Source organism: Dermatophagoides farinae, chromosome 5 (genome assembly GCF_024713945.1).
Source record: "Dermatophagoides farinae isolate YC_2012a chromosome 5, ASM2471394v1, whole genome shotgun sequence".
In the NCBI taxonomy this organism is placed as follows: domain Eukaryota; kingdom Metazoa; phylum Arthropoda; class Arachnida; order Sarcoptiformes; family Pyroglyphidae; genus Dermatophagoides; species Dermatophagoides farinae.
This window is the reverse complement of record NC_134681.1, coordinates 625,447-650,229: the sequence shown is the minus strand read 5'-3', so window position 1 is coordinate 650,229 and position 24,783 is coordinate 625,447. Positions and strand designations below refer to the sequence as shown.

At 29.4% G+C, this 24,783-nt stretch overlaps 3 protein-coding genes across 6 annotated transcripts; 2 read left to right on the top strand and 1 right to left on the bottom strand.

The window, feature by feature from the left end:
• Window positions 1-5,111: 5,111 nt before the first annotated feature.
• Window positions 5,112-7,735, top strand: LOC142597534 (uncharacterized). The gene has a single exon (XM_075731130.1). The coding sequence runs from the start codon at window positions 5,376-5,378 to the stop codon at window positions 7,620-7,622; it is 2,247 nt and encodes a 748-aa protein (XP_075587245.1). The 5' UTR covers window positions 5,112-5,375; the 3' UTR covers window positions 7,623-7,735.
• A 2,228-nt stretch (window positions 7,736-9,963) lies between these two features.
• LOC124499557 (uncharacterized) lies at window positions 9,964-16,990 on the top strand. Of its 4 annotated transcripts, none has more exons than XM_075731400.1 (8): window positions 9,964-10,369; window positions 10,467-10,740; window positions 12,142-12,989; window positions 13,689-14,052; window positions 14,108-15,931; window positions 15,984-16,199; window positions 16,264-16,379; window positions 16,481-16,990. In XM_075731400.1, exons 2-8 carry the CDS (start codon window positions 10,704-10,706, stop codon window positions 16,646-16,648), a joined length of 3,573 nt encoding a protein of 1,190 aa, XP_075587515.1. In that variant the 5' UTR covers window positions 9,964-10,369; window positions 10,467-10,703; the 3' UTR covers window positions 16,649-16,990. The 4 variants fall into 4 exon arrangements, with proteins under 4 accessions (XP_075587515.1, XP_075587513.1, XP_075587514.1 ...); XM_075731398.1 differs by having other exon boundaries at window positions 9,995-10,369; window positions 10,467-10,693; window positions 11,946-12,989; XM_075731399.1 differs by lacking the exon at window positions 9,964-10,369 and having other exon boundaries at window positions 10,518-10,740; window positions 11,946-12,989.
• A 138-nt stretch (window positions 16,991-17,128) lies between these two features.
• LOC124499096 (protein Wnt-7b) lies at window positions 17,129-18,999 on the bottom strand. Its single transcript, XM_047062956.2, has 4 exons — window positions 18,847-18,999; window positions 18,464-18,732; window positions 17,972-18,381; window positions 17,129-17,902 (listed from the first exon to the last, which is right to left on the bottom strand). Exons 1-4 carry the CDS (start codon window positions 18,906-18,908, stop codon window positions 17,129-17,131), a joined length of 1,515 nt encoding a protein of 504 aa, XP_046918912.2. The 5' UTR covers window positions 18,909-18,999.
• Between the last annotated feature and the right edge of the window lie 5,784 nt (window positions 19,000-24,783).

Genomic DNA, 24,783 nt, shown 5'->3' with positions numbered 1-24,783 from the left:
TAATTAAAATCTGCTAAATCTATTTATAAACAAAAAACAAAAAACAAAAAAAAACGGAAAAAAACAGAGCAACAAATAATCGTCATCATATTTATCATCATAGTTTCAGTTGGTTAATCGTCATCGTTCACATCTTCTTCTTCCTCATGTCTCTCTCTCTCTCCCTCTATAACAGATTCTGTGGATGACAAAATATTTTTTTGTTTTCGTTTTTGCTTTCTTAGAAAAATAAAGATAAAACTAAAAAAAAATACGAAAATAAAACAGAGAAAAAAAAATTATTACGTAGTTGATAACCATAATCATCACATTTATTATATTATGGTTAAAGATCAGTATAAATTATATGAAAAAAAAAACTTTGGGAACCACAACAACTTTGCGATGTTAAAATTGACACTTTTACACACACACACACACACACACGCAAACACGTTCTATTAATCGGTTTTTTTCCCTACTGTCACCCTTTTTGTTTTTCATTTTCATTTTCGTTTTTGTATTTCCGTCCATCAACACATTGTGATTTTTTTTTGTTCTATCCACGTGATTTTTTTTCTCTATCTAATTCACAAACCGGACATTTGTAAAATGTCCATTTTTGGACAATTAAAAAAAAAAATTTTAGTTTTTTTTCCTTTTTTCACTTTTTTTTATTCAGTTGTCATTTTATACTCGAAAAAAATTTTTTTTTTATGACAACGATGATGATTGTGATGATGATAAAATTATTATAATGGAAATGAAAATGAAACATTTAAATCTTGCTTGTTGTTAATATAATGTGTTTGGATTCATTTGCTTAATTTTTTGTTGTTGTTGTTGTTGTTGTTGCTGTAGCCATAAATTAGACAAAATTAATGGGAAAAAAAATCATTCTAATAAATAAACAAACTGCAATGAAATTCAAATGAGGAACATTTTATTTTTTTCATTCGGTTTTTCACTGTTTGTTTGTTTGTTTGTTGAATCTGAATATATAGTTTTTTTCTCAAATGTAATAAACTTCGGAAGCTTATCGGATTAAACATATGCGATGATGATGATGATGATGATGAAACTAATGACACACATATTTCAATCGAGATTATTATCGTCAATTTTCAAATTCAAATAATATCCTAATCTATTATCAATCAATAAAGGTATTTTTATGATGATGGTCATGGCCATAAAATAAACAATCATCATCAATAATTCCAAAAAAAAAAAAAAAGATTGATACTCTGAAAAACAATTAAATTTTCGATTTAAGATAGATTTTTTTTTTTGCCTTTGTAACAGTAATATTAATCTTAATCGATCGATATAGATTCAATATAATGACAATAGTGTTGGCGGCACGTGTTATATAATGTGGAAAATGTTAAAAAAGTGTATATATTTATTGTCCACATTATGATGTAAGATATTTGATTTAGTGTGAATGTAAAATGAAAAAAAAATATAAGATGAAACAATCGATCGATCGATCGATCCATCGATTGTTTATTATATTGATATAGATTTTTTTTATTTTTCTTCTACAATGATACAATTGTTACCGATATTGCCGATTTTGATGATGTATATGGTGCTTTTCATCTATTTATTCTCCATTGTTTCTTTTTATTTTCGCAATACAATTCGTTTTGAATTTCATTCTGTAATGATGGCTATTTTGAGAATAATAATAACAATACTACAACTAAAACGTCTAAATATAAGTTTGTTGCATCATTGTTAAATCTAATCAATTTTATATCGACCACCATTTGTCCATTGACTATGCAGACTGTTGTTGATGATATTGAATTGTATGATTGGCATAAATGTCTTAAATCATCATGTAATATAATACAATGGTAACAATGTATTATATTTGTCACAATCAATTGATTTTATACGTGTATTTGTCTGTGTGTGTGTGTTACTAATTAGAAATTTTTTTTTTTTTGAAAAAAAATATAAAACATAACAAATGGATAAATTTCCTCATCAAAACCATGATGATGATTATTGTTTCTTTTATTATTATTCCTCATCTCAATCATCATCATTGATTATAATCATTACATGAATTTGGGCGTAAATCTTTTTTTTTTCTTCTTCTTCTTATTTTTCTAAGGTGCAGCTTGCATTAATCGTATCCATCATTGTGTGTGTGTGTGTATGTGTGATTCGTAATCCATTGCCATGATTTGATGATGGATCAAATAGTTATGAAAATGTATTGCATTCCATTCTTTTCATTCAAAACTTAATCACAGAAGCTATGTGTTGCTTCTGAGCAAGGATGAAGATTTCCCCCCCCCCCACAAATTCACTGGGAAATTTTCCAAAAACTAACAAAATTTTTTCTTTAATATATTTTCAAGGTTAATTCGGACAAATACGGCAATGGAAACAATGCTTGATCTTATTTTTTATTTTGAGAAAAAATTTTTCTCACTCAAACTCAAGATTACGAATGATCGATAATTAACAATTGAAAGATCGATGATTATCAATCTTATCGAAATTTAAAAAACAAAAAAAAAATTTCACATTCACAAACGATAAATGTGATCGACTATATATGATTTAGGGCGTTGTTGTATCGCCAACGCCGTTGTTTTTTTTTTGTTTTTATTGTTGTTTTTATTTCCAAATAATAATCAGACAGAAAATCTTCTATGCATATATTTTTTAATAAAACTGATTGATCTTCATAGATCGATCAATTGTTGATGATTTGATAATAGTGTGTGCGTGTGTGTGTGCGTATGTCGGCATGTTTTTTGTGTGCGTTCGTGAGTGAGTGTGAATCAAAAACTAAGAGATCAATCAACAACAACAACAACAACAAAAAAAAAATCCAAATATTGAATGGATGTCGGCACCTGTGGATCAAACAGAATGGCCAGAAAGATTTATTTTCAACGACGATCATTTTGTTAATCGTCATCGATTTCTTAGTACGAATTTTGTCTTTTTCTTTCAACTGATTTAGTATCACGAGTTTTTTTTTCGTTTAATCCACACCATATCATGTATTTCAAAAAAAAAACTCAAATATTCAGCGATTTTATTGATAAAATCATCAAAACTCGTGAAATTTTTTTTTTTAGAAATTTTTCATATGTGAAACAATCACAAATGAAAATCAAAAAAAAATAGGTGGAGATTTTCTTCTTTTTTTACGATTTGTGATCGACATTAATTGTGATGATGATAATAATGGTGTCCGCGAACCAAAATAGGCGATGACCATCATTTGCGTTTATTGTTTGTTGATATTTTTATTACGATTAAATGATAAATATACATATGCATTTTCCACCACCACCACCACCAACAACAACAACAAAATAAAAACAAGGCAATGGAAAAAAAATTTGATAAACACTTGATAATCAATTCATATTGTTTTTTTCAATTTGTTTGTAAAAATTTCAATTTCCTATCAATTGATTTATCATCTAATTATATATATATATTGTTGACAAACTATCATTAAAATTGGTGGTCATTTGGCAAGTGGGAACAAAAAAAAAAATTTTCTTTTGTTTGTTTCGTTCTTCTTCATTAAATGAATAGGACAGGATATTTGAATTTGAAAAATTGAATTGAATTTTTTACTGTTATATTGTCATTGGTAATTTTTGGTCTGGTGTGTTCTTTTTCTTTTTCATTGTCTTTGATTCATGGTCATGGATATTTTTAGTATCAATATAATGGAAATTTATATGCGACAAAATCAATTTGTCAACGAATGATTGGAATGAATGAAATAAACAAAATTTCAATGAAAATTTTTACTGATTCAAAGATTTTTTTTTGATTCATTGCATCGCATTGCCATTGTTTATTTTTTTATTTTATTTTAATTATGACGATGATTGGTACGCGACAAAATCAATTTGCATTTGTATTTTTCGATATTCTAAATTCATTCGATTTTATAAGTGGATACATGCAAAAAAAACAAAATGAGCAAAAAAAAATTTCGACATTTTAAATGGCAATTGGAAAATTCATTTTTTTCTTCTCACACAACTAATATAATCGAGAAATTAATCTATTCAGTGATTCATTTGATGAAACAAAACAGATAAATAGCCTGTGATAAGATTTGGAGTTTCGTAATTTCAAATTTTTGTTTTGTTTCAATATAATTATCATTGATTAAATTAGAATCAAAAAAAAAAAAAAAAAATAGAGAAACCTGAAGTATGAAGTTGGATATTTAATTTTCAGATCGATAAAAAGTGGCATTGTCGTTCCAATCACATCATTATTATCATCATCATCATCATTGATTGTTGATACGATCACAAAAATCAATCATACATTGATCATGATCATAATCATAATTGTCAAATTTGGAATTTGATGTTTTCAATTCGAATTTTTTTTTTCATTCAGCAATCCAAAATAATAAATATATATATAAGATGACCATTGTGATTGAATCTATTGTTTTGGACGAACAACATGCATTCAAATGAAGCCATATATTGCAGACAATAATCATCGTTCAATATCAATTGGCGTGAAATAAAAGAATGATAAATGAATGTGAAATGAAAATTTTTTTTTTTTTTTTTTTTGATCAAAATGTGTCTCGGGTATTGATTAATTTTGTTCTCTTGTATTCATTTCTTTTTTTTTTGCAAAGTTATTCATACTTACACACACACACACACACACACGCACATGATAATGATAATACATTCCTTGAATCATCGTCATCAATGAATTATTATTATTGATGGTCAATGTGACCACACACACACACACACACCACACGACAATGTTTATGTTAGCAAAAAAAAAATGTAACGAGATTGAAAATAAAAAAAAATCAGAACAATGATCATTGGATCATTGTTATATGAATTTTTAGCTCTCGTGCGTGTTTATATATGTGTGTCTGTGTGTGAATAATCATTGTTTTTTTGTTGTTGTTGTTGTTGTTAAAATAATGACCTTGGACTTTGTCGAAATCGATCTAATCGTATTTAAAGCCGATCATTGTCATCATCATCATCATCAAAATCGACAATGAAAATCAAATTATGAGAAAATAGCAACAAAAAAAACTTGTTCAAATTGCTAAAATTATAATTTGAAAAAAATAAAAGTGTTGAGGTTGTTATTTTAACAACAATCATTCAGTTATGTTTGTAATTGAATTATTGAATATATATATATTGAAAGCTTGTTAGCTATGTTATTATTATTAAAAATTATTTTGTTCCAAGTCTGACTAAATGTCTAATAGGTTATGGGCCTAGTATTGCTTACGAATTAACGTTTCGTTTTTTTTTTCTTTGTGCTTAGTCATTCTTGTTATTTTTTTACTCTTGTGTTATCATCATCTTTTTACCGTATCGATATTTATTTTTACGACAATGTCCAATAAAGAATTTAATGTTGTTAAGACCCTTAAACTGGGCGAAGTAACGTATAGACAATGGTATGTTACTCTATTGGATGCTCTGGAAGCGCTAGATCTCGATGATTTTGTTAAAGATTTCAAGTACATACGTAATAATGGCGATGTAGCTATAACAAAAGAAGAGAAAGGTCGTATCGCAAAGGTTAAAAATATCATACGATTGTCGATTTCTAATGAAGATTTAGAAAGTATTATGGAATGTAATAATCCTAAAGAAATGATTAGTGAATTGGACAGAAAATATCGTGGTCCAGGTGCTAAGTCTGCTTGGGAGTTATTACGTGATTTTGATACAATCAAGTTTGAAGGCTCGATTCAAGGTTTATTTGCGAAGTTACGGCAATTATTTGCAGCTTTTGCTGATAAAAATATTAAGCTGCCAAGTTATTTTATTAATTCAAAAGTTCGAGCTATTTTACCCGCTGAATATGATGAGATGTGCAAAATGGTTGACATCTATAATGGCGGAAGATCTGAAACTGATTATATGAGTGATAAACAGTTTGAATCCGAATTATTGAGATTCGAGAGAGAGAAAATTTTGAAATTTTCTGCCCAAAATACGTCATTGGCCGCAACAATTAAATCGAATAATTCTTCTGTATTGTTGAACAAGAAGAAATTTGATGGTAATTGTAATTATTGTGGTGTTAAAGGTCATATTGAAAAATTTTGCCGAAAGAAAATGAACGATTCTAAAAGTGGTCAACAGAACAATGAAGCCAAACCGAGCAATGAAAATAAACTTGCAAGTTTGAGTGCTGTTGTTAAGATTTCTGATATTGATTGTCATATGAATCAGTTATCTTCGAATGTGTCATCTTCGTTGTCTTTGGTCTCTGTGTCTTCGGTGAAGTTTTTAGCTGATTGTGGTGCGTCCAATCATATTGTGAACGATAGATCGTTGTTATCTAATATTCGTAATACAAGTCATCAAATTATAACGATGAGTGGTGTGGTCAATGGTCCTGAACAAGGTGATATGAAATGTCAATTGTTTAATGGAAAAAGTTGGGTTCCAATGGTAATAAGAGATGTATATTACGTAGCTGGCCAACCATTCAATCTTATCGCGATTGGTAAAATTTGTAGACGGGAGAATGTTAGAAGTGTGACAAACAATGATGGTATCACGATTTATCACAAAGAAGATCCGATTCTTATTGGTGATTGGAGCACAGAATATCTGAACCTTATTGAATTACGAATTAGAATTGATGTTTCTTCTTCGAAAAATATTGTGAAGTTGCGTTTGGATACTGATGAGAAGCCAAAATGTTTTGTTCAGTCCATTGGTTCCAATGTCAACAAAACAACTGTCAACAGTAGTGGAAGTGAACCAAACACTGTTATTTCTTTTGTTGATTCCCGTGATTTTCATGTTCCAGATCAACCTGTTTCTAATCATTGTGATCCTGGCCAACCAATTGGTGCTAAAAAACAACAAAGTGAAGAACGTCTTCAGTCATTAAGTCAATCTCCTGGACGTTCAACTGTTGATGTGTGTGTGGCACGCTATGAACCTTCTACGTATGAAAAGGTCGTTAATTGTAATGAATCAGAGAAATGGTGTGAAGCTATGGATAAGGAATGTTCTCGTTTATATGTCGACGATGCACTGTTGGCTTCGTTTATTTCTGGAAGAGTGAAAGATTTGTCCTGGTTATATTTGTCTGAGATTATTCTTGGTGGAGATAATCCGAAATGTTTAGCAAATCCTGATGTTGTTTTGGTTGATGGAAAAGAAAATAGTCGAACAACAACAACAACATCAACTGGTCATATAGTTTTATATGGTGACCCGATCATTCGGAAGACTAATTTGCATGAATGTGTCATCGACAACACAGCAAAAACCAGATTCATTTCTGTGTCTGTTTGTTTAAAAGATGTTCGTTTCATCGTAAACCTATTCGAAAATTTGGAGATTCGAATCGATAAACTAGTTATTAATCGTAATAATCAGGCTGTGATGAAACAACAACTGGATGAGAATGTTTCTCTGAATTTGCGACATATTATCAATATTAAGTTTTTAATGGTACTTGATTTAATTCAACGTGGACGATTGTCTATACAGTGGATGTCTTCTGAAGAACAATTGGTGGACGTTTTAACAAAACTACTAAGTCGGAAGAATCATATATCTTTTGTCGAAAATTTATCATTGTATGATTTTGTTAAAACGGGGGAGTGTTGAGGTTGTTATTTTAACAACAATCATTCAGTTATGTTTGTAATTGAATTATTGAATATATATATATTGAAAGCTTGTTAGCTATGTTATAATTATTAAAAATTATTTTGTTCCAAGTCTGACTAAATGTCTAATAAAAAGAAAAGATTTTTTCCATAGATTCTTTTAGAAACAAATTGAATGAATGAATCCAAATACAGTTTGTCAATGATTGACGATATTTTTTTATTTTTTTTTTTGCCATACACAATGGATTGATTTGGTATAAATCACCAGCCGAGAACTAACTGTAATTTCATTTCACTGGGATGATGATGATGGCCATATTAGAGACGAAAAAATGATGATGAAAAAAATATATCATCTCAAATGAATGAATTCAATTTTTTTTTCTTCATGTTCCAACATTGACTTTAGTTTTGTGATTCCTACGTTTGTGATTGATATATTTCAAGGATATTTACATGAATGAATGAATGAATGAATGAAACAAAAGACAGCCAAAAAAAAAATTGAAACAATCACCAATTCTATTTATATATATATATATATTCAATTTGTTGTCGTTATTTTTGACGATGTGGATGATGATGATAATTATGAAATTTCTTTTTCGTTTGTTGAATGAATAAAATTCATCGTAATAATAAGCTTGTTGTTGTTGTTGTTTCATTTTTTGCTCAATCAATTTGTTGAAAAATATTTTTTTTTTCATAAGAAGAACATGGAGAAAAAAAAGATGATTAAGTTGTTTCGATTTTCGTGTTGTGAAACTTTTTTTGTTTTGTTTTGTTTTGTTTGAATATCAGGTATGTGTGTGTGTGTGGAATGAAAATCAAATCAATTGACAAATCATTTTTCATCGATTTGTAAATGAAATTGGAATGATAAACAAACAAACATGATAAGCTCGTATAATTAGTTTCCGGTGGTGATTAACAACAACAACAACAAAAAATTGTAGCCTTTTTTGCTTTTTAAAAATTAGCTTTTGTTTTGTTTCAGGGGATTTTTCAACAAGAAAAACAAAAACACCAACAATTGTAATTTTGTTCCTATGTTGTTGTTGTTGTTGTTTTTACATGATCATTATCATCATGTTTTCATCATTATCATGATCATCAATCCGGATCAATTTTCTATCAATCAATGTGATCAATATTATTATTATATAATTAATATAATTACAATTTATATAACGGACTAAAAAAAATGCCTGTATAAAGATGTTCATAGCATATATATAAGATTAATTGTTCATCGAGATCAAAAAAAAAAAAAATGAAAAAAATCCAATTGAAAGCTATAATTGTAATCGTCACGTACTTTAGAGTTGAAAAAAATAGAGGTATATACATAATATATAATATAATTAGTGAGTCTATAAGTCGATGAAATAGAAAATGTTGTCGTAATAATAATTGACTACAAGATCACTAATAGATCATTTCTGTTTGATTATTGTTGGATCCATGAAACAAAACAAAAAAAAAACAGATCGGTTCTACAAGCGGAACAGCAAGAAGAAAGAAAAAAAAATTGAATTTTTTTCTTTTTTTAAATTTGGTCACATCATATTTGAATGTGAACGTGTTTGCTTTTGTTTATATGTTTATAAAATGATATATATAACACATGAACGATGCATCAGAAACGCAGATTGTATTATTGATTTAACTAAATAACCATCGACATTGATTGAAATATTTGTTGTTGTTGTTTTGTTGCACTATTGTTTCATTTATGAATCAATGAAATCATATGGATCAATTGCCGGAAAACGACAATAAATAAATAAATCGAAATGAAACCAAACCGAATAAACATCGGAAAAAAAACGAAAATCATTCATCAACATCAATCAATCAATAATTCGGATATCTGGATATTTTTTTTTTAATCCATACACAGGTTGGTTTTGAATGAATGAATAATATTTTTTTTTGTTTTGTTTTGTTTTGTTTATTATTTGTCTATAATATCAACCATAATATTACCATACGGCAAAAATTATTATATCGTGGAATACTACACTCCTATCTCAGTATCAGTATATATATATCATTATTATTGATGATGATTCAAAACTGAGAAATATATGTATGAATAAAATAAATGAAAATGATGATGATGATGAAATGATGAATATTATCAACAATGAAAACGAAAACGAAAAAATAAAGATGACGGAAAAAAAATCTAATCGATGTGCAACTATTCCAATTGGATCAATTTAAAAAAAATGAAATGAAATGAAAATTGCCATTATGTCTGTATTCATCCATCAATCCATCTGTCTGTCTGTATGACCACGACAAACACACCAGTGTCTGTTTGTATCAGTGATCTGTTTGTCTCTCACACACACACAATTCATTTATAATATCAATCAATCAAATTTCGATTTGATTTGTTTTTTGTTTTTTTTTTAATTTGATTTTATCCATTTTATTCATAATGATGATCTACATTGAATGTTTTTTTTTCTTAGTTATCAATTCATACAATTGACAATGTTCATCATCATCATCATCATATAGTGATTTTCATTTACATCCTGTATCTGTTTTGTTATCTTTTTTTCCGTTTCATTTTTGTTTGATGATGATTACTATGAGTTTATGTGCTGTTGTTGTTGTTTCTGGAACATCATTTTGAACATTTTCGTTGTCATCATAATCATCATCATCATCGTGTTTCATTCTTTGCTTTCGTGGCCAAATTATCATCATCAGCATAACATTAGACAGGTTTTTTTTACGTTTTTTTTTTGTTTTTGTTTTTCCAACGTTTCTATTGCACGAGTTCTAATTGCTTCGTTTTTTTTCTTTCTTTTTATTCATTTAGATTTTTTTTCTGCAAAAAAAAAAAATAAATTTCGATTTCTCGGACAGCTTCAATGATCAAATAGCTGAACAACAACAACAACAACAAAAAAATGAAGCAGAAAAAATAAAACAAGACAAAAATTTTTTCAAGTCATCCTGGTCGTTTAGTTAAAACAAAAAAAAAATAAATTTCGTTCATATCATTCAACAGTTGAATCCTGTTCGATTCAATATAGCGGTCAATAAGTAAAAGAAAATGAAAAACTGGAACGCTTCTATTGTTCTTTGTAGATGTATGTTGCGTGTTTGCATGCATGCATGTTTGTGTGTGTGTGTGTGTGTTCCAATAGAGTGATGAAAACGATGACAACCACCGCCGACGCCACCACCACCACCACCACCAGCAAACACTTGATTTTACAATTTGTAGTTAGCTATAGCTCAAATTACGTAGCTTTCCATTACGGATTTAAAATTGGATGAAAGAAAATCCCGTTTTTTTTTCTTTGTCTTTCAACACGAGCTTTGTTGCTGTTCGAAGCAATGATGATGATGATAATGTTGTTGTTGTTGTTGTCGATGTTGATGAGATTCACATCAACATTCTGTATAGAACATTCAATTTTTATCATTAGGCCAAAGTTGAAAATTAAAATTAAAATGAAAAAAAATGCTTCCATCATGTGTGTGTGTGTGTGTGTGTCAGTGTGTCTGTGTGTGTGTGTAAATTGAATACTCCCAAAAAACTACATTCCATTCCATAATCGTATTTCTCTTCACTTTCTCTCTTTTTTTTCTCTTTACAAAATGTCTCTTTCTCAGACATTTTTTTTTGTTTCGTCCAATTCCTTAAACTAAACTGAAAAAAATGGTCTGTTCCAACAATCCAAAATTTTCATTTTATCATCTTTTTCTTTTTTTTTCACATATTTTGGACATTTAAGATGAACACACACACACCTGTCGTTTACATCTTCTTAGGTGTCTGAATGTATTATATACTGACACACACACACACACACACATTTGTAGAGAGCAATAGTATCCCTCTAATTTATTTTCATTATATGTATTAAATTTTTTCTTCTTGTCTTCGTGAATCGCACACACACACACACTAACATGATGAATGAACAATTTTGATATAACTAACCTTTCAATGGACAAAATTTGATTCATTTATATTTTTGTTGTCCATTCAATTGGATCGTAATAATTTTTTGTTGTTGTTGTTGTTGTTGTTTTTGTTTTTGTTTTTCTAAATTCAATTTTTGTCTGTTTGGTTAATTGAAAAATCAATTCAATAATCAGAATCAAATTGATGATCAAAATTGAATCGGCTTGTGTGTGTGTGTGTGTGTGTGCGTTTGTAGTGTGTGTAATGATGATGACCTAGTGATATTTTTATTTGTTTTCAATGTAAAAATTGATTCTGTGATCGATACGTAATGATTGGTTTTTTTGATTTTGAATTTAATTTTTCAACCCCTCAATTTAGATAATTTTATAAAGTGAAAGAGAAAAACTGGAAGTAAGAAAGCAAAAAAAAATGAAAAGGTTTTGTACATCATCATCATCATCAAAAATCTTTGCAGTACAACATTCATCATTGTTGTCTACATTGATGATTGTTTTGTATTGTTTAACGGTCACACAAATTTTTGTACGTGGTCAATTTATACATATTTTTGAAGTGCAAGATGAAAATCGTGCACCAAAGTCAGATCTATTTGATCCATCACAATATAAATATGTTTCACCATCACAATTACAAAAACAACAGGAACAGAATAAATTGCTACAATTACAGAATCAAGCGGCTAATACTAGGCCAAGCTCATCATCATCATCATCATCATTATCATCACGATCATCACCATCATTTTTGAACGTCGTTTCTGATTCATCATCATTGCCACAATCACCAATAATATCGCGTACATCTATTGAACCAATTATAAATGCACCACAGGTACCGGAAATACGACGAACAACACCAACATCATTACAACAAAGTTCTGTTCAATATGTTGATGATAATTTAAATAATAATCATAGCCATACTCATAATCATAATCATCATCATCATCATCATCAATATCAACCACAACAACAACAACAACAACATCATCAAAGTAATCGTATACGTATTGGATCAATACCACGATCGAATCAAAATGCCTATTCAGCTGCAAATCAAAATATTAGCATTAATAATAATAATAATCATCATCAATCAATAATAACCAATAGTTCTTTGTTGCCAAATATTACTTATATGCGATCAATTAGTCGATTATTACAGCCAAATATTTCGGCTACAGTATTGCCACCACTAACAACAACAACAACAACAACTGTATCACAATTACCAATTACTACCGGTAATCAAATACCGGAACAATATGATTCGGAAATTCGTAAACAGCTTCGTATGCAACAACAACAACAACAACAACAACAGCAACAGCAACATTCAGAGAATCGATATAGCCGTACACAACCATTACGAGTATCAGCACAGAATCAACGACAATATGTGGTTAGTATTATTTTGATCAATTGTTTAACATTCATCAACGATGGCGATGACAATCGGATACAGAATGGAAAACACACATCGACCTGTGAAGCTCGTGACACACACACACTCACATTCACACATTGAAATTTTTATTGCTCGCTCCCACGCTCACAAACATTGATCATCATTCATTTGATGATTTAAAATGTCGTTGTTCTATTTGGAATTCATTTTGTTTTTGTTTATGGACATTATTTGGAAAAAAATGATGATGATGATGATGACATATTATCATCAATCTCAATCTGTTAGATGTATATAGTTGAAAATTTGATGATATGTATAATGTGGTTGTTGTTAACGATTCCCATGAAAAATTTTTTTTTTTGTCGACTATCGGTCGAATAATCATGACAAGTTCAATTTTTTTTTTGATTTTGATTTTGATTTAAATTAAATGAGGTTAACATCACCAGGTGATAAAATCAAAAATAAATTTTTTCTCCGTTTTTCACTTTCGACAACACCGATTTCCATTTGGGAATACATATCTTTAGATGATGATGATGGCCACCATTTAGTTCATTATCGAACTAAATATTAGTTTAAAATTAGTATCATGAAAATCTGATATGATGAGTTTTTTTTTGTTAATAATAATTATTTTTTTTTGTTGTTTCTTTTCATTTAATTTTCTTCATTCATTCAATCATTCAGGTGCGTGTGCCTGCTCCATTTTCGGTGAACATTTCCAATCTACAGCCATCACCAAATTTATTACCACAACAACAATTACCACCAAATATAAATCAATTACCACAACCAACACAGAATCAATATACGCCCATACAGATTATTGTACCGCCAAATGGTCAGAATTCAAGTCAATCGGCATTACGATTGTCCACTTTGAATTCCGTTCTAATTGCTGGTCCACAAGATAATAGAGGTATACCATCGAGCTTGTTGAATTCGTTTTTACAACGAACTCAGAATCAATTACAATCACAATCAGCACAATTGCAGCCACAGCAACAACCGATTCCAACACGACCACAACAACAATCGCATCATCAAATAAGTGAGTTTATGGAATTGTATAATAGAATTTTCAAATAATGAATTTTCACTTACAGTTAATCAACCACAGCCACCGTATGCAGCTAATTTGCCACAAGTATTCGCCTCATCTCAACAAACTCAAACCCCATCACAATCGTCGATTGCATCAGGTCATCAATCATCGAATTCATTACAACAGCCAAATATCATTGCAACAAATTTAAATAGTGCTCCAACTGGAAGATCGGTTAACGGAGTTTCCAATAATTCACTTTCATCATTGTTTAATCCACCAATAACCAACAAAGAAAGTTTGACCGATGAAGATATTAAATTGATAGAAGAACATAATCGCAAAGTAAGGCTTTTCTTACAACAAAGACAAACAGAATTACAAGCACAACAAGAACGATTGCGTCAACAAAAATTAGCCGAAGAAGCTGCGACTATGAAGGCTCAACAGGAAGCAGCTGCTCGAGCCGCTGTCGAACAAGAACGCATTCGAAGAATGAAAGCTGAACAAGAAGCTGCAGCCCGAGCAGCAGCTGAAACGGAACGAATTCGAAGATTGAAAGCAGAACAAGAAGCAGTAGCTCGTGCAGCTGCTGAAACGGAACGTATTCGAAGATTGAAAGCAGAACAAGAAGCAGCAGCTCGTGCAGCTGCTGAACAAGAACAGATCCGACGATTAAAAGCTGAACAGGAAGCTGCTGCTCGAGCAGCAGCAGAGCAAGAACAATTACGGAAACTTCGCGAACAACAAGAAGCTGCTGCTAGAGCTGCTGCAGAACAGGAAAGAATCGCTCGACTTCGTGCTGAACAGGAAAGAATTCAAAGAATTCGAGCAGAACAAGAAGCAGCAGCTCGAGCAGCTGCAGAGCAAGAACGAATTCGACGACTAAAAGCCGAACAGGAAACGGCTGCTCGTGCAGCAGCAGAACAGGAACGAATTCGAAGATTAAAAGCAGAACAGGAAGCTGTGGCAAGAATCGCTGCTGAACAAGAAAAAATTCGCCGATTAAAGGCCGAACAAGAAGCTCTTGAACATCAAAGATTGCTAAAACTTCGTGAAGAACAAGAGATGGCAGCACGAGCTGCTGCTGAGCATGAACGATTGAAAAGAATTCGTGAAGAACAAGAACGTTATCAAAAATTGAAAGAACAAGAATCGGAACATGAACGACAACGACAATTGCGTGCTCAACATGAAGCAGCGATTCGGATGGCTGAGGCTGAACGTTCTTCAAGATTGCAAAGAATTCAAAATGCACAGGAATTGGCTGCTTTGCGATACCAGAATGCACAATTACTTGGAACTTCGAATATAACTTCAAATAATCTATCCTATCAGCCGGAACCAAGTTTAGCAATCGATGAAGCTTTACTGAGCAATAATAGACAATCAACTGTTTCGCGATCTCAAGTTGATAATGCAGGCCTTGTTGACGCAGCTCGTATTCGAGCCGAAAAGGAGGCATTGGCCGAACAAGAACGTTTGTTACGATTTCAGGCCAGTCAACAAGCGTTAGCACAACAACAAGCAGCCGAACAGAATCGTTTACGAAGACTGCGTGAAGAGGAATTGCTACAAGCAGAAGAAGAACGATTAGCACGTGAAGCACAAGAACAACAAATTCTTCGTGCACGTAACGAACAAAGTCGATTGATTAATGCCGCTAGAGAGGCAGCAATTCGTGATCCGGCTACAATGTCTTATACACCTTACACTGAAGATTTGCATAAATATCAAACAGCCAATGTTTCAACTCCACAACAATATGGTAGCCTTAATAATGTTCGATCACCTGAACCAGTTGTCGCTCGACAGACATCATCACCACAAACGAATTCGATCAATATCCGTAGTATCAGCGCAGATTACACTGATAGACAATCACGTAAGTTTATTGGGAAAATTATCATTAACTAACAATTTTTTCTCATGATTAGATCCCAATCAAATTGATTCTTCTTCATTATCATCAACATCGAAAAATGAATCACATTTTAAACCGGCCAAAATAAGTCTACAAGAACTACCACCAGATTTAGATAGAGATGGTATTCCAGGTGTTGCTGGTCGAGATTATCCAACATTGACGGAAATTCCAAAAACATCATTTTCATGTGCACGACAACCATTGAATGGTTATTATGCCGATACAGGTATAGTTTTTGAAACATTTCATGTATATATTCAATTTAAAGTTACATATTTAAAAATTTACAGAAACTGCTTGTCAAGTTGTACACATGTGTCAAATGGGTGGTGTACAGGATTCATTTATTTGTCCAAATGGTACAATTTGGAATCAGGAAAAATTTGCATGTCAATGGTGGTATGAGGTAATGTTGAAATTTGACAAAAAGAAATCAAATCTTATTTTGGATTGATAATCAGAATGAAACGATGTAATAATTTTTTGTTTTCTATTCTTATGACACAGGTGAATTGTGCAACAGCACCATCATTTTATGCTCTTAATAATAATCTTTATAAAGGAAAATTTGATGGAAAAAATGAGCAGAGCTCATTAGATTCTCCATCTGTTTCATCATCATCATCATCATCATCGTCATCATCACCTACGTCGTCATTTTCTCGACAGCTTTAAAATACCGATTATTGGTCATATATAATCTCATTACATCAATAATTATGCTCTTTTTTTGTGACATCAAAAATCATTTTTCGGATTTTTTTTTTCTATTTCCAAATTGATCAATCAATCACCAAACAGAATGGTGAATTCAACACGAAATTTTCTTTTGCTTATGGAATATCGATGATGATTTTGATTATTTTTTTTTCTCAATAATATGGATTTTTATATTTATCAATCATTGTCATCAATCAATCAATCTATTTAATGAATATGAATTTCTTGCCATAATTTTGAATTTTTTTTTCAAATTACAAACCATTGAATAAAAACAAATAATAATTTGTATAAAAATTGAATGAAAAGTTTTATTTACAGGGTTTTTTTTTATTTTTAAAATAAACAAAAACAACAACAACAACAATAGCAATAACAATGAAAAATTGAGAATTGATTTATCAAAAAAAAAAAAAAAAAAATCCTAAATGATTATCAATCATATATCAATGTATCAATATTTTCAGTATTATTATCATGATCATTACATTCATATTCGGTGGTATATGTTGAACATGATGATTTACATACTATTGAACAACAGAATTGAAATACACATTCACATTTATATATTTTCAATCGTGTTTTTTTCCTATAACCAAAATTACAACAAATTTTATCACACGATTCAATTGGTGGCCATTGTTGATGATTATAATTTTTTCCATCTATATTGAGATCATTATCATTATCATCATCATCAGTGGTGGTGGTGGTGGTGGTGGTAACATTTTCAGCCATACATATTATTGGACGATTCGTAAGTCGTTTTTCTTTGGTCAATATTCGATTATTATTCATCAATAATGATCGTTTCATTATTTGACAATGATTAATTGATGGTTTAATATAGATTAGATCACGTTTACTTGCTTTACTATTCTTAATATCATTATTATTATTATTATTCAAACGATTCATATTTGGTTGATTCAATTCAAATAATGTTATATTATGGAATGCTTTTTGTAGCTGTTTTAATTGATTCGATTTTATTGTTGATGATTTTTTTCGTATTTGTTTTTCATATCTTTGTTTAAATGATTTATTTAGCCACGAATATGAGACCATTTTTGCTTTTATATAACGATTATATAATAATTGTGTTGCTTGACGAAATCCACGTATAGTATGCCAACATGTACGTAATGTACATGAACCACTAATACCATGACATTGGCAACGAAATATTAGACCATCACGAATTATCTTAAATAATAAACAAATAATAATAAAAATATGGAAATTTACAATTTTTTTCAATCGATACAATCTTACCTTACGACCTACATTGTTATTATGTAAATTTATCAATGAATATGGTGTAATTGATTGATGTTCAGATGAATCGAGAAAAATTCTTGCTGTTTCCATACCAAATTGTATATTATGTGAACAACCATTCCATTTCCATTCTTGATTTAATAAAATTAAATTATCCGATGATTGTATTGAATTATCTTCATTAATTGATGATGATGATGATGATGTTGTAGTTGTAAAAAATGATGATAACGATGATGAAGAATAATCCATAATATCAAACATATCAATTTGGTGGTTATAATCTTTTTTTGTTGATGATCTACATGAACAATATGGAAAATTACTACGGGTACATGCTTCGCTTAGCGTATAGACAACAGCAGCGGCAAATAATGCATGTGCAAATGATGCTTCTTTTGTACCTTTTGTAATTTTTATTTTTTTTTTGTTGATATAATTTCATTATAAATAAATAAAGTAATTATTTTTGTCAGGTTTACATACCTTTGACATCGATATCGGTTATATTAACATATAAACGATTCAATGAATTCTGTATCCACGATGAACAATTCCATGATGAATGTTGTAATTGTATTCGATTACTAAATAATTGTTGACATTCTGAAAGAGCAATTTGTATACCTTTCCTAATTACGGACAATATTTCTGGACTTTTTTGACAAATTTTCAATTGTTGTCTATTTAAATTTGGTATTCGTTGACAGATCATATTCTGACATAAACAATTGGGTAAATTCAATGATATTGAACTGTGTTGTTGTTGTCGTTGTTGTTGTTGTTGTTGTTGTGTGGGTGTGAATTGAATTCAAACAAAAAAAAAGAGTTGAAATTTATTTAAAATTTTTGAATCAAATAAAACTCACATGATCAAACAAAGTAATAATATTGAATTAAAATTTTTAACTTTGATACGAATGGTAAACATAATGTTGAAAATGTTTCCAAATCCAAATCAATTTGATTTGTATATTATACACCATTTAAATCTGAAATTTTTTTTTCACCCTTTTTCTTCTGTCTGGATAAATATTTATATTGGAAATTTATTCAGTCACTCTTGTGATGATGATGATGATGATGATTATACGGTATCGGAAGTTGTATATGTGTGTGTAGATAATGCTAGAATTTAGTAAAATGAATAAATTATATCAAATGAATGAATGAATGAATGAAAAAAAATATGATGACATTATGATGATGATGATGATTCAATGAATAATAAATTAAAAATAGGCACGTTGAAAAAAAAATCAGTGAATGAATATTCAATGTTCACTATGATGATGATGATGATGATGGCAACGATATAAACAATCCAAGAAAAAGAATAAACGAATCATTCATTCATCATAATTGACATAGCCGGCTAAAATTAGTTTCAAACTTGTACGAGAGTAGAAAAAAAACGTGCCTTGAATATTGTATATTGAATGATGAAGAATATTTTTTTTGTTTTTCTTCAACGGAAAAAAAACACAATGAAAGCAAATGTCAGCACCATTGAATGGGCGTCATCGGGCAAACAAGAAAAAAAAATGAAAATGAAAAACACACACACACACACACACATGCAACATGATGACGATGATTATGGCTAACCATAACTACAGGTGAACAAAAAAACCGATCGATTCTATGGGCCATCACAACATTAAAAACTAATCGATCACTTACCTATTGATAATGAAAAAGAAAAATTAATTTTTTTTGTTTTGTTTTGAAAAATGATAACAACATGATGATGACGTTCATCATTCATAATTATTGATTAATAATAAAAAAATGTCGATTCTTGTTCATTGTACAGAGAATCATTATCATCATCATCATCATCATTGATTGTTTGGTGCCTCAAATAAATTTTTCTGTTTGTCTCTGTCTGCTTGTTGTTGTCACTGTTGTTGTTAATGAATATTTGATTGATTAATAGAATCATACGTCACACACACACACAGACAAATATGTACGGAAAACACCATTTAAAAATATGAAATGAATTCTGTGAAAAATAAAAGAATTCAAAGACATGATGGGTGAAAAAGACAAATGAGAAAAACACATGCAGACAACAAAAAAAAAAAAATGTTACATTGAAAAAAAACAACTCATCATCTGTATGTATGTGTATGTGTATATATGTGTGTGTGTATGTGTGTAAGGAATAAATCTTTCAACACTTTTTAATACTGGGTGCAAGATAAAAAAAAAACAGATTGTCAGATTCCTTGCAGAAAAAAAAATGACTGGTATTTTTTTATTTTTTATTTTTTTTTTTCACTTCACCGGTTCACAACAAACGGAAAAAAATATGAAGAAAAAAAAACTTGATCAATTATCGTTATGGAAAAAAAAGATGGTGATCATCATCATCATCATCATGGTGATCAAAATCAACATTCTAGGATCATTGGCTTTTCATTATCGTCATCATTATTTTTTTGCTGCTTATATGTCAATATATATTCAGGATGTTTTTACTATGAAAAAAAAAAATTTCATTCATTCATTTCTCTTAATAGAAATCAACAAAAATATAAATAAAATTAAAAATGATGAATGTAGGTTAATTAATCAATAATAATAATAATAATAATTTTCTAAACTCATCGTTGTTGTCATGGTATTCGTTTATGATGATGATGATTGTACCTCTTTAAAATTTCTGGTCTTGATAGTTAAAATTGAATTTATCTTGATGAAAGAAAAAAATTACATACAAATTACAATGTTTCGCTTATGGATGATGAATGAAAATGAAATAAAATTTCATTGAAACAATATTTTTCATCAGTCGATTAATATTGTTCATTGAACTATTGATTCATGTGCACATCTACAAGAATGTTGATAATGGATGATGATAACATAACCTGACAGCGACTAAAAATATAAATGTGTATGTGTGTGTGTGTGTGTTCAGATCATCATGAATATATGTCTAACGAAAGAGGATTTTTTTACTGGACAAAAAAAAAACAAAAATTTTCAGCCACAATAATGATGAAAATTGTCTCGACACACACACACACACAGTCTCAATTTGTTCGGTAACATCATCAATAAATATATTGACTTGAATAGAATCCAATCAAAATGTTTGGTATACTGTAATAATTATTATGAACATAGTGACAAGTAAAAAAGATCTATCCATAATCAAATCAACTAACGTTAATCCAAGCTTTTATTTGTCAGAATTAAAAAAGAAGATCAAAAATTAATGAACGTATGTTTGAAACATTGTAAACATTTTACATTTTACGATCAATTTGATTATTGTCAATCAAATTATTTCTGTTTCGGGTAAATTCATCATCATCATCAAACATTGAATACGAAAAAAAAAAAAATAATCCCAAATAAATGTCAAAAGTAATCATGGAAAACATTGAGTGAGAGAACATTGATTCATATTGACAAATTTAATTTATGTGAAGAAAAAAATTATTTCAATAGAAAAAAAAATTTACAAAATGATAATGAAAATCCGTATTTTCAGCCATGATCGTAATCGATGATTGAATCAGATAATAATGGAAAACAATGACAGCAAAGAATATGGATGCATATATTGAATATTGTTATTGAACATTGAACATTGACTAACCTGACATTCAATGTTTGATGACAATCAAACATCATCTAATTTAGATAACGAACAAAAAAGATCAACAAAATGAATACAATTTACTGATGGTAATGATTTTTTTTTTCAACAATCACTATATATATATGATTAATTAACGACGTAGAAAAACACACGCACGCACGCACACGGACCAAGTTCAGTGTTTGTTTTGAGATTTTTTAAAAAAAATAACATCAACAACAATAACAACAACAACAACAAAAGATCATAGTGGAGAAGAGAATTTCAAGGGGAAAATTTTGATTTTAATTTTGGATTCAAATGGGCACATAAAAACCATAAGAAGACGATGATGATGATGATGATGATAATTTTATGGGGACAATTAAAAAGTTTTTTTTTCTATTTTTCATTCAAATTTTATTATATAATTTCGAAGCAAAAAGGAAAAACACTAGGAAGAAAATTCGTTGATTCGATAATGATAATGATGATCATGATGATGATGATGATAATGAATTAAATTAGATGGACGAATAAATTGTTTTGCAGCATAATTTAATGATGATACTGATGATGATGATGATGAAAATGAAATTGATGATGATTTACATTTAATTGTCTATATTCAGTATGATTAGAAAACATTTACGGAAATGGATGATGTAATCAAAAACAAAAATTACGAAATCAAGAACAAATTTTTGCGCATGCTTAAAAAACAAATAAAAAAAAATATTCAGAATTCTTCAATCATCATAATATCAGAATTTATTTGTGTATATATTTGTTTGGTCTGCTTGTATGAACTAGTTTTTACATGAAAAATCTAAATCATAATAATTCACGTGTCGGAAAAATGATAATATTTCGTCGGATATTTATGTTTTGCAACCATACAAATGTTGTCGCTGTTGTTGTTGTTGTTGTTGTTGTTGTTGAAAACATTCAATCACACACACACACAATAGCAATATCAACGATAGATAGTATGACTTGAAATGGATCTGATGTTGGTGAAATGGTGAATCAAAACAAAAAAAAATCAAAAAGACTGAAAAAAGCTAAATTTATCAGACACACACATACACGAAACGAAACGAATAGACATTACATGGAAAATGCACACACACACACACACACACATTGAAAATATGGACAACAAAATTGTTTTTTTTTACACAATTTGTTCACCATATAACATTATAAATTACCTATATATATTGACAACTATCAATTAAATTATGATTAATTAACTTTCATTTCACTCATATATAAAAATAAAGAACAAAAAAAATTAATTTATGAATTATTGAAGTAAAAAAAACATGAAAAATAACAACAACAACAACAATAACAACAGCAACAACGAAAAATTTCAATTCATCAATTCAATACCGATATCTGTAATCAAAACGAATCATCGATTCATTGTATGTTTGTGTGTGTGTGTGTTGATGATGTTGCCATGTGCATGTGATTGAGCCGGTTGTCCGGCATTTAATTTTATCGACCATAAACACACACACACATACTTTGCTTTACATTCATTTTACCTTATTTTGAGAGAATAAGATGAATTTCATTTTATTTTGACTTTCATAAATTGATTTATTATTAATTAATTTTTTCTTTCTGACCACTAACATAAAAACAATGATGATGACGATGACCACTTATGATGATGTGCATAACAACAACAACAACAACAATGGATAAAAATAAAACGAATATTTCAATTTTAGATAAAGATAAGAAATGCATGATTGATGATATGAAAAATGTTTGTGGATAACTCTAATTCGAAGGTGTTGATGATGTTGATGGTGATGATTGATAACCAAAAAAAAAAAAAAATTGATGAATAATTAAATCAAGAGAAAAGAAATGAAGAATTATAACAACAACAACAACAAAACAAAATTTTTGAGGACAACAACAATAATTTTGTTCCTCAAGGATAGGTGGGATCCATTTTCACACACACACACACGCCAATACACAAACAGGCACAGATATTATCAAGGTAATTTCATGATATGTGTGCACTTTGCAGATATTTTTTTATGAAAAAAAAAGAAAAAAAAACAATCCCAATCGACAAATTATGATAAAAAGGCCCAAATAATGAATGAAACAAGAAACAGATCACAGAAACGGTACCATATAATTGTTGAACAGAGAAAATAAAAATTTGCAATTCGATATCTGACGTGTGTAAGTGTGTGTGTGCGATCACCTTTTGAAAATTTTTTTGTTTTTCTTTTTGTTTTTGTTTTTTTTTTTTTTGTTGTTGTTCAAATCAATTTTCATGATGGCCAAAAGCAATGATTATCGTTATATGATATGACGTGATACATCTTGATTTTCTTTTCTGAATTTTTTATTTTTTCTCATTTTTAATAATAAGATAATAATCTTGATAATAGGAAGGAAAAAAAACTACAAATTGATTTAAAACAAAACAAAAAAAAAATTTATAATTTTTAAATGGTAATTGTATGTATGCCATCTAGTGACAATATTAGTCGAATGAAAGCAAAAAACAGTTAGAAATGTCGCTAATAGATGGCAATAAATATGTATCTCATAGAAATTATATATATCAATCATATGTGATGTGATATTGAAAATCAAAACATTTTCATTTTCATTTTTTGTCTGTGTATATATTCCACCATTTAGATTTAATGCAACAGATGGATATATCGGAGTAAAATCCTATTGGCACGTATTCGTGTTTGATTATTGTAAAAAAAAAAAAATTTTATCAACAACAAACAAACAAACAAACAAACAAACAAACGAAATGAAAATTGCCAATAATAATAATAATAATAATAAAAATACGTCAAGAAAAAAAAAGTCAAGGTGGCCCCATTGATTGGTTTTCACTATAGTGATGATTATTATCAACACAATTGTGTGTGTGTGTGTTTTTTTTTTTGGTTTTTAAATTATTTTTATTATTATATAATATGTTTATTTTGGCCATAATGTGATCGATTTTTTTTGTGTGATCAAATTTAAATAATGAGAAAATTTTTTGCTGATCGATTGCAGCGACAAAAAAAAATTTTCCACATATGATTGATAACAATGTTTTTGGATCAAAAATTATAGTTACGTTTCATTTTGTATGTATGGAAATCATGATGATGATGATGATGATGAAAATGGAGTCAAAATGGATTCAATTCGATTTGAT

Bases quoted from the DNA above. Each gene is read 5' to 3' on its own strand.
- LOC142597534 (XM_075731130.1), top strand. From the start codon at position 5,376: ATGTCCAATAAAGAATTTAATGTTGTTAAGACCCTTAAACTGGGCGAA.
- LOC124499557 (XM_075731398.1), top strand. From the start codon at position 11,997: ATGAAAAGGTTTTGTACATCATCATCATCATCAAAAATCTTTGCAGTA. The intron at 12,990-13,688 runs GTTAGTATTATT...TCAATCATTCAG, and splicing joins AGAATCAACGACAATATGTG to GTGCGTGTGCCTGCTCCATT. The intron at 14,053-14,107 runs GTGAGTTTATGG...TTTCACTTACAG, and splicing joins ACAATCGCATCATCAAATAA to TTAATCAACCACAGCCACCG.
- LOC124499096 (XM_047062956.2), bottom strand. From the start codon at position 18,908: ATGTTTACCATTCGTATCAAAGTTAAAAATTTTAATTCAATATTATTA. The intron at 18,733-18,846 runs GTGAGTTTTATT...ACAACAACACAG, and splicing joins TTATTACTTTGTTTGATCAT to TTCAATATCATTGAATTTAC. The intron at 18,382-18,463 runs GTATGTAAACCT...AAATTACAAAAG, and splicing joins AACCGATATCGATGTCAAAG to GTACAAAAGAAGCATCATTT.